The sequence below is a fragment of the Morone saxatilis genome, unplaced genomic scaffold, assembly GCF_004916995.1.
Source record: "Morone saxatilis isolate NCDOM2014 unplaced genomic scaffold, NCSU_SB_2.0 Contig23, whole genome shotgun sequence".
Lineage (NCBI taxonomy): Eukaryota > Metazoa > Chordata > Actinopteri > Moronidae > Morone > Morone saxatilis.
Genome location: NW_023339796.1, coordinates 2,457,772 through 2,468,793, shown reverse-complemented (window position 1 = coordinate 2,468,793; position 11,022 = coordinate 2,457,772). Strand labels below are relative to the sequence as shown.

The following is an 11,022-nucleotide window of genomic DNA, read 5'->3' as shown; positions in this document are numbered from 1 at the left end:
GTGAGGAGGATTACAACTGGAAACCGAGACAAAAAGAAAAGTTGGCACAGAGAAGTAGGAAATTCAGCTATAAAAGATAACTGATATTTCAAATAAATCTTGACATTGGTCAAGTATGGTTAGTATATGTGCTTCTGCTTCTACTGGAGATAAACTTCGTCCTGTGGCCACTACACTATATACTAAAGACCAAAACATAATACAAAAAGCCGAGTTGTCAGGGGTGTACAAAACCAGAACGTCCCAAATTAAGATCAAGACAAGTGTCCTTGTTGCATGTCACTCCCCTTGACGCCTACAGCAGCTGATAAAAATGTGGATTAGAACAGACAAATTCAGTCATTAAACATAATTCATTTTAGTTGGGACAAACAATGGTTACTGTTGCCGCTTGTAATCTTGTCACATCCTTTTGAATATATTCACATTAAAGTGTTGTTGGAAATATAACTTTATAATAAATCTTTAAACAAAATGTGCAGCCTCATATTTTTTGCTAACTGGGAAATAACTTTAAAATTCCATGTTAATTTAATTTTAAACTTTTCTAAACACCTTTTAGTCACAGTTGGAGCCTTCAGGCTGTTCAGAAATGGTCAAACAATTCTGTGCACTTACAGACAACCAGCTCGAGATGTGTTTGTTGCTGTTAAATGTTCAGCGTATTTGCTGGGTCAATGACAAAAAATTAAAATAAATGTCAGGACAACATCCAAAGAGAAAACGTTCATTTCAGCAGCAAGTGGAGAAAATGGATTTATGACCTTGCAGGTTGTTATTTCAACAAAAATTATACCATTTGGGAAATGTTTTTATCCAAAGTACCTGCCATGAGTGCATACATTATGCTTTTAGTGACCCCAGCTGGTGTTGAACCACTAACTCCTGACAGTGTAAGTGCCTTGCTTCAACTATTCAGCTTCACAGGACATTTTTAACTTTGTCTGCTCACACCAGCAGCTAAAAGCCCTCCGAACTAAGTGGTGTAAAGACGCTTTCACTGACGTTTCCCGTTGCTGACCACGGCTCGATCAATATTTGTGAACACAACTTGTTCCCTGATAAAACAGGAAACATCATAACTAACCCTCATGACGTGTTTAGCTGCTGTGAAGTTTGGAGCAGGAGAGTGGACGGGAAGCTTTAAAGAACATCTGAAGCTCTTCATCAGGAGAGAAAATGTTGATTTTAAACCTGTGTCCTCCATTTATGACAGTGTGAGTGGTTTGTAGTCCTCAGTTTACAGATTGTGTATCATTTAGGGCAAAATGTAGCCTGAGCTGATTGTCTTAAGTACACAGATGCACTTAATAATCTCTCACACACACCGCATGACAGATTCAGATCTGAGAAACCACTCTAACTAACCACTCTAATGGTGACCTGGTTTCAGACCACTGAATTGCCATCCATATCTTTATTTCTTTTAGCATTTACTGTAGCCACGAATATATATATAATATATATAAATATAGTGACATCCACTTAGAGAAATAACAATTCTTAAACTGATATATTACATGCAAACATATGCAAACATTAAGTTAAATGTCTTAATTGACTGAAAAGGATGTTGGCAGGACGGATATAAAACAAATAACTCCCCACCCGAGCAGAAAACATCTGACATGAAAACGACGTCAGGCTGGGGCAACTTAGTCTGATTATGGGGCAAAAACAAGGATTAATCTCTGAGAAACGAGGAAATCAGAGTGTAGATAAGACTTTATATCTTTTCTGTCTGGCATGGATGTACCCAAAATAGTGACTGAATGTTATTACTATGATTATTATAGTGCTATGGAAACAGCTCCGCCAGTTCAGTCCTACAGAACATGGATAACAATCTACAGTCATCCAAAGATAACCCACATAACACAAGTCTGAGGTCATATATGCAGAGCTGTAGCATGACAAAGCATGCCAAACACGAACTGGCACTGTTAAACTCAGTAAGGACCATATTGCGTCTCTGAGCTGGCACATTAAAATTTCAAGTGGCTGCAGTGTGGCCCGGCTGCCACGCATGGGGAACCAAACAGAGCGTCTCTTATCGGGGTTACAAAGCAATATTGTGCTGAATTATTCTAATGGATGTCTGTTACGCCTTTGGGCATGATCTCATATGTAGGCTAACGCAAAGCACGGCCAAAATGGACCAGAATGTTTGTTCTACAGCACACAGCAAGTGTGTTGCGCCCTCATATTGGCACAAAACCGAACAGTAATGCAATAAAATGGACTGGAGTTCGGACATTGCTCTGTCTTTACCTTTTTTATTTCGGTTGTATCAGCTCTTGTTACTCCACTGTTTTGGGACTGATTTGAAGTCAGAGAAGTCAGTATGTTTGTATTGTCTAAATCCTTTTTTAAAAGCAATGTTTTGATGAGCCAATCCCTGTTTTGTTCAGAAATTGAGCTCTAACACCACATAGGCAGGTGATGCACAACATATTTCTAATAACTGCAAAAGGGGTAATGCAAATGTGTAGTGCAGGCAAGGAAGAAGACAGAATTGCCCCATGTGAAGGTAAATGAAGCTGACATTTACCTCAACATTGGCCAATAAAAGATGGGCTATTCCATAACCCTCATTTGGTCCCACTGAACGACATCAATGGTGGAAACGCTTCGAGAAATGCAGCAAGATCCAGAAGAAGAGACCTGCTAGCCAATCTTAACATAGGATGCCAAACACATCTGTTGTGCCTCAAGGACACACAATTCGTACACTTAACTTGTTTATATTTTGTAGTATAGCCCGAATGATACTGGATTTTGAGTCCACTACTGACCCTAATTTGGGAGTTTCGAAAATTGATCAAACGTTATATCGGCCAAAAGAAAATAAACATAAACGATAATCTTGTAAGTGGACAATTTACGTAAGGGAGACGCTGTTTCTAAGTGCCTTCTGACCTAGTTTGGCATTTCTGCCAACATACACTGATAGCAATATATCTGCAATAAACTAATATCTGTTCAGTTCTGTTTGTAATGTATATTTCTATTGTTTTACAGTCTTTTTATAGGGATATTTAGCGTTTGTCCCTTTCCAGACCCCGTACACAAAGCCATGTCAGTCAAAAAATGGTTCTCCTATATTTCATTTATTCTGTGGAAGAACCTGACAGGCCTGCAAAGAGTCCTGACCTCAACTCCATCCAACACCTCTGGGATGAACTAGAGCGCAGATGGCAAACCAGCCAACATCAAGCTCAACATCTGGTGTAAAGACTGAAACCAGAAGAGTGGAGGCTGTTATAGCAACGTATCACTGCCCACAATGCCAAGTGTCACTGGGTGCAACAGTCAAGTGTCCACATACTTCTGACCATGTGTTTTATCAGAAGTACCAATAGTTACTGTCCCTAATAGCAATATTACAAAATTCAAGCACCTTCCAAGCTTATGTCTTGTCTGAGTACGAGCTTGTCTTCAGTTGGATTCCCTGTTTAATAACAAATAACCGAGAACAAACCCCATCTTTGTTCTGTCGTGACGTCCTCTGTCACTATTATTTGAGGCGGGACAGGGCCCAAACAGAATATGTCGCATTGTGTTGCTGTTAGGCTGGCCCCGTTCCCAGTGAGCATGGCCATCTGACTCAAGATTCCCTAGAAATTTAAGTTTAAATCTCCTTCTCAGTCCTTTTAGCTCCATTAGCAGCGGAGATAAACCAGAAGACACCTTTGACCTGATAAGGGATTACCAGACAAATGAAACCAGCCGATTTTAGTTTGCATTTAGCTCTGGCGTGTGCCAGAAAATTCCGCCTCCACTTTTGTAAGTGCTGGATCAATCTGTGTTTAAAAAGTGTCTGCAGAGATAAAGCAGTGGGCTAAATGAATACAGCAGTGGTCTATCTAGACAGCATTCCTGCTGAATCCACAATACAGCTGCAGATACACTAAAGACATCATCTGTCTCCGCTCATCTCATGTTCTGCCACTAACATAATAATGTAAGTAGGCTAAGTAGCACAAGAGGGCCTATCTGTGTACAGTCGGGCCTTTGTGCACACTTCACGGTCAATATCAGACACACTGTAAATCTTAACTCAGGCAAAAGACGGGGAGAGAAGGAAGAAACAAATTGCAAACTATCATGTTTTTTCTATGCTTCCTCTTGAGCAGGTAACTCAAAGGCCACAATGCAGTTGCACAAACTGTACAGTGTTTGTAGTCTTATAGTCATGTTTCCATCCAAATGTAGCATTTAGTTAAACAATAAGGAAGACATGGACATTATGAAAAGATAAAAGGTAAATTTGCTCTTTAATCACAAGAAATAAGTTATTAAATCCAACTGAGAGCTGCTTACTTTAATAGCAATTGTGGCTAAGCTATTACACAACATTTACCAGCATCAAACTGGTAGGACTTTGCTGGTTTGTGTTTGTCAGGATACTGGACTGAACTGTTATGGTTTCTAACAGACGGTGTCCTCATTCCAGCGACTGGAGAAGCTGTCAGCTGCCATTAAACCAACCGACCGACTACACCAGCGTGTTTCTGCAGCCAAACAGTGTTTGTCCTGTTGACCGGGATTCCCGGCTCTGCTCTGCCGTTGCTGACCGTACACTGTTGAGGCCGGGAAACAAATGTCTTCATTCAGCAAGACACAAAAGCAACCGAATGCCAAAGTTTACTGGTCAAGTGGGTTTGACAAACACTTTTTGGTTACTTGCCAAAGTGGCTGGTAGAGCAGAGAAAGTTACAACCAACAACAAGTAAAGATCATTTTTTACTGAAGGCTAAGGTTAATTAGAAAGTGTGTTCATAGTATAAGTTGTTTTTGATTAATCAATTAATTGATAAACTGCTGTAACTATTTAATTAACTTGTTACACATGTTAATATTTAACATTTGAGAAATATCTATTTGAGTACTTTGAGTATTTTATGTCAGTTTATAGTGTTTAAACAGCTACTGTAAAGGAATTATGTTGTGTTTTTGGCATATCTTTTTTATTTTGTTTAAAAATGGTTTAAATTCTGATTCCCTTATGAAAGAAAATGTCAAATAAAAAAATATAAAATGGTTTTATATTCTATGCAGTCCTGACAGTTGAATAAGGTACTACAAACAAATGTAAAATGTCCTTTTCCTAACACTATTCCAGATTTGGTTCAACAATTAGGTGTCCACATACTTTTGGCCATGCAGTGTTTTGTATATGGGAATTTGTTCTTCTGTTTTTGATCGCAATTTTATTTTTTTTGTCTTGAAATTACAACCAATAGGCTCTTTTCAAATTACAGCCAAAAGGAATAACTGTTTTCATGCCATCATTTATATTTTCATAAGTTTTACATTACAACCTTGGGAGTGTGACATCGTACCACCAACCGGCTGCTCCACTGATCAAAGCCTCTCTTTCTGCCACTCTGGTTGTTTTTAAAAAAGGAAGAAAAATGGGGCTCGGACCGACACTGAGCCGCTGTGGGTCTTTTCTTTTTTCTCCCCCAGCGACAAGAATGCACATAAGACCTTCCCCCTCGTCCCTCCGCCTCCCCTACTCTCTTTCATAACCCAGCTCTCATTTGTTGGTTTAATTAGGCTTCACCTTGTTTGAGTCCAGTGGGCCGAGAACTTCTGGGGAAGCATGTGAAAGGGAAAAGGGAAGGGGGGAGCTGGTTCGAAGGTCACACAGTTGGGTTTTTCTGGCTGCAGAAATCTGGAGCAACTCTCCGACATGTAGGCCAATGGTAGCAAATACGGGTACGACAGGAACTCTGTGGTTGTTTTCTAATTTTGTGATATGGCTTTTTGACCTACTTAGTAACCTGAAATGTTTGGTGATTCAACAAATGTGGTGTTGGGTGCATCTTCAAACTGCCAGTTGCTGAAATGCACACGGTGGCCAAAAGCTGAATGTATGTACATTGTCTACAGCTGCTGACAGAGCCTGACCAGTGTATCTTTGGGCTGCACACAATGATGCTTCACACAATCGTGTCCAACAGTTTGTGTTTGGGCCCTTTCCTGTTTGAACAAGGCAACCGTCCGTGTGCAAAGCCGGGTCCATAAAGAGATGCTTTTCTCAGTTTGGTGGTGGTGGGTGGCGGCGGGGGGGCTGGCCTGCACACAGCATCAGTGTCGGACCTCACTAATGCTCTCGTGGCTGAATCGGAGCAAATCCCTGCAGCCAGGTTCAACATCTGGTGGAAAGCCCTTTCTCTAAGACTGTGGGCTGTTACAGCAGCAGATTAACGCTCTGGTTTTGGAACGATGTGCTCAACAGTCACATACGAGTAGGAGTGCAAGGAAATATCGAAATATATCCTATTACGATGACAGTTTTCTTAAAATTAGATTAAAAAAGAAATCTATCTACGTATCTCCTTGCTTACAGTATCGCAATATATTGAATCGTAACCCCTGTATAAACCTCTCTGTAACGTATCACCAGGTTCTTACATTCACAGTCCTCTATATGGGTGAATGTTCAGGTGTCCGCATACTTTCGGCCATGTAGTGCAAATTATGTACATACATAAGTGTATTTTTTATTCTAAAATCAAGTTTAAATGAAAATGTGTTTTTATTTTTTGTCATGAACTTCCAGCGATGTTTATTGTTTATTATGTGTTGTCATCAATTGTTTTATGTTACTGTTGTCTTTAAAAAATTCAATATTTGATATTCAACTTTAAAATATCCTTTACGTCTCTGGCACAACATTTTATTTATTATTATTTTAATAACCACTGAAAATCTGTGTTTTCGATATATAACGCCCGTAGGTTTGTAAGGTGGCTCTCTAACATCTGTTGAATCTTTGTGGAGAACAATGACAAAAATTAGTAACAAAAACATAAACAGGAACTCTGTTCTATACCTCGAAATTGTGCCATATTGATCGTCATACTTCCTCATAGTGCAGTTTATATCCGTCACTCGCAGCCGACCTAAGCTAGGTTAAGTTGCGAGCGACAGATGTACAGCTAACCACTTCAGTGACAAACGAACGGGCTGAAATCAGACATATTTTATCAGGAATGAACTTTGTGTTATGTTAAGGAGGAAATATCTACTAAAATAATGATATTGTAATGTTTTTTTACCGTCAGAGCTCAAAAAGTCAGGTGCGATATGACTGATTATCGCAAACACTCAGACCTCTGAGCTACCGCCATCGCATTAAACATGTTTGATATTTACAACTGAGATGGTTACTGACAAAAACATGTTGCTGATAGAATTATAAAGGTTTCTTGTACGGTGCAGGTTTTGGTTTGTTTGGGTTCTCGCTGCCTAAATATTAGCAAACCAGGGCTTAAAGCTACTGGAGGTTATGTATTTCAGACAAATTTTTTGTCATAATTTTTGAAACCGTCTTCAAAATCAACAACAACATCCCGACAGCAATCGATAAACCAAATATTCTGTAGACAAAAATCTGTCTCCATCTGTCGAGAGTCGCCTGAAAGGAGAAGGTGGGATGTTTTCTGTTGGATACTCTACAAATCTAGCTGTGTGTAGTTAGTTTCTCCAACAGACTTCAGCTTTAAAACTACAGTCACGTGGAACCACAGGTGGTTTACTGTCAGCTTTTACCAAAATGAACGTCGTTTGTGTCCTAATTTCTTTTAGTCTATTAGTATTTTCAGGTTCTGTATCTTTATGCTGGATGTGAACGTCAGCTGAAGTCGTTGCAACTCAAACACCTGCCGTCGTTCACTCCAACCAATCACTGCAGAAGCGATGTCACCGACTGATTCATAATCAAACAAGATGTCGATGACTACTCAGTGACATCAGCTGCTGCAGAGGCTGTCTGGTTGACGGCGGCTCGAGTTTGAGAACTTCCTCACACATTTCCTCTCTCTTACCTAGATACAGCGAGGCGTTCTCCTTCTTCACGTTGTCGTCCAGGTAGGTGGGTCCCAGCGTGTAGATGGGCGTGGATCCCATGCCCACCAGGATCTGCGCGATGACGAACAGCGCCACGTACAGGTTGTGCTCGTTGCCCTCCTGGTCTCTGGGACAGGAAGTGATGTCGACGCGGTCCCTGCCGCTGGCGTTGCTGTTCATGCACAGGCCCTCGTTGCCAGAGGACGAGTTGACCTCCTGGATCTGGTACGCCGGCGAGATGAAGTGAGGTAACGAGAAGAGGGCGGCGCCCACGGCGATGAACACCCCGCCCACCGCCAGCCAGCGAGGCCTCTGTCCCCGCCCGCCAAAGTAGCTGATGAAGACGACCACCACGAGGCTCCCGATGTCGAAACAGCTGACGAGGAGGCCGGACTCGGAGCTCCTCAGGCTGTACCTCTTCTCGATGGTGGTGATGACGCTGCTGAGGTAGCCGGACACCATGAGCGACTGGATGAAGGTCAGGTAGCACATGCAGAACAGGAAGCAGCGAGAGTCCTGTAGGATCACGGCCAGGTACTTCCTGCTGGGCAGACGAATCTGAGCCAGCCGGGAAGCGAAAAACCCCGGGGGCTTCCTCCTCGCCATGTTTTTACTCCTACGGATCTCCGTGTTCTCCATGTAGGAACTCGGCCTGTTCAGCGCCGACTTCCCCGGCTTGGGCAGGTAGTTCGTTCTCGTCGGGGACTCCGCCTGAAAGGACTCGGTCTTGGCCGGGAGCTGGATGAATTCGGCGCTCTCTTCTGCCGTTATGGACGCAGAACTGGCCAGTAAGGTCTCCTCTTGGGGGCCTTCTTCGTTTAAAATAGGCAAACTTTTAGATTTGAAGTCCGTGCCCGGCTCCTCCTGCTCGCTGGAAAATCCATCCTCCTTCTGAAGGGACTCAGACAACTCTGCCTCCTCGTGGTCGGCCATTATTTCCAGTCAATCCCACCTTAGTTTTGTTGTTTTTTTAAGTTAGCCGGGAAAAAAAAAACGCCCTAGATCCAAGCCTACTAAAGAGTTCAAGGGCTGCTGCCCATCACATTTATTATTAATAGGAACATCTACTCCCACAAATACAGTCTGGCACACAAAGAGGCCCCAAAAAAACAAAAAAAAAAAACAAAAGCAACAATGTCAACCAATGAGAAAGTAACACTCACAGCTTCTGCTTATCTGCAGCCTCTGGGGTTTGTTTATCTTGTCCTGCACATTTGCACACTTCTTGCCACCATCTGAATCCAGAAGTGGAGAGCGTCCAGGCCTCCTCAGCTTGACCAGCGTTGCTCCAGGGCCACGGATCTCCCTGCAGATGCACAACAGGACGCCGCCACCGCTGCTGCTGCTGCTGCTGCTGCTGGCAGGGACGAAATGAACTTGCAGAGCATGCGCCGCATCCCTGACACCCTCCTGCCAATTGGAGATCACACAGTTACAGTGTCACTTCTTTCTGTACATTAGATGGTGGTGGTGGTGGTGGTGCCCCCCCCACTTCTCCTCCTAACTCCTCCTCCCCAAGTCAAGGGCATCACCCCCTCTCCACGATGCTATCACCGCACCAGCTGTCCTCCCAGCGGGGCGACAGAGGCTGGCATTTTCTTTTAGTGATTATAATTCTGTGTAAATCCCTTTGAGATGTGCGTGAACACATTTAAAAATAGAGGAAAAGATTAAATAAAAAAAGGAGGTTGGAGGAGAGGAGAGGTGGGGGGAGGGAGTCGTCGAGGAGAAGTCCGAGAAGTGTTGGAGGAGAAGGTGCTGCTCGGAAACAACCGCAGTGCTCAGCTGCTCTCAGCCGCTGCTCTGATCTGAGTCTGCGCCAACCTACACGGAAACCCAACACAGGACACTTCAAAATAAAATGTAGCTCAGCTTTACTTTGCTTTAAAAAGGCTTAAAAACATGTGTAGGTCATTTATATTTCATGATGGAATAAGAAAAAAAATCAGGTAGTTTGTTTTATTTCCTCCCCAACTGTAACCATGCACAATGTCGAATTAATGAGGTCGCCGGATTCCATTAATTATCTAATGATTTAATTGTTTTCTTTGTAAAATAATGCAACTCGTTTCTATCTGGTCACATTTTTACTCATTTCTGAATCGGTGCTGTCTATTAATAAATTCGGCTGCTTAATATTCACCAACATTAAATTAACTGCGCAGTATTTGGCTCAAACCACACGGCTGCCCACTTCAATAGCTAGAGGACTTGAGTGGGGAAAAAGGCGATTAATCAACGTTTGCTTGTTATTAAAGAGCACACAGCTAAATAATACTGAATAAAACAATTAATTAAATGTTTGCTGTTCTGTTATACGGCGTGTTTGGCGTTAAAATCTGACAAATGTATATGTATATATATATATATGTATATTAACTGGCGTGTTAGTGCTAAGATCGTCGATTTAGCCTGGGCTTTTACTTTGAAAAGTGCAACGTCAGAGCTAGCCGCGCAGCTAGCAGCTAACCTGCAGAGATATCACCGATGTAAATATAAAACAATAAATAATAAGGGCGACACTGGCGCTTCACTTACCCGACACTCTGGAGCAAACACACGGCCTTTAAACCTTCATTTTCCGAGCTACACGACACCGTCCGAGAGCACCGGCCGTTAAAAACCGGATAAAAAACACGTTCATGTTAAAAAACAAAAATAAAAATCTTCGGCTACAAAACGTCTTCTGTTTTGACCGGAAACACTTCAGAATAAAAGCACATAATAACGTGTGTCACGACAGTTTGAAATGTAATATTTAATTAATTATGGTAAATTTATTGATTTTGTAATGTTAACATTCATATATGTTAATGCGACATATCAAAAGTTACCCTAAAATTTCTGTGAATTTTTATGTGAATTTAAAGTTTATATTAAAACTCTCAAACTTAAACACTAAAACAAATAAATAAATAATAATGTATGGTGAACCGTTTACAGAAGAATGTTTTTTAGTCATTTAAGTCATTATATTTTTAAAATATATTTATTTAAAGTCATATTCTTTATCCCCTTTGATTTATGTTTAAGTTTATGGGTCTAGCACCTTTCAACAACATGACAAATCAAAATTTAACTATAAAACAAACACAAGCCAATATAAAAACATATAAACATAAGTAGGGTTTAAGTATAAAAAAGAGGATACACATTTCCAAA

The 11,022-nt window shown here is 41.4% G+C and overlaps 1 protein-coding gene across 2 annotated transcripts in view; it reads right to left on the bottom strand.

Moving 5' to 3' along the window:
- The window catches only part of LOC118334501 (solute carrier organic anion transporter family member 5A1-like), a 32,609-nt gene extending 22,071 nt beyond the window's left edge, over nucleotides 1-10,538 (bottom strand). Inside the window, exons 1-2 of one of the 2 annotated variants that reach the window (XM_035670422.1) lie at nucleotides 10,399-10,538; nucleotides 7,839-9,684 (exon numbers count right to left, since the gene is read on the bottom strand). In XM_035670422.1, coding sequence (XP_035526315.1) covers nucleotides 7,839-8,793 — 955 coding nt within the window. In that variant the 5' untranslated portion in view covers nucleotides 8,794-9,684; nucleotides 10,399-10,538. The remainder of the gene's footprint in view (nucleotides 1-7,838; nucleotides 9,685-10,398) is intronic. The other variant, XM_035670423.1, reaches the window with a different exon arrangement.
- Between the last annotated feature and the right edge of the window lie 484 nt (nucleotides 10,539-11,022).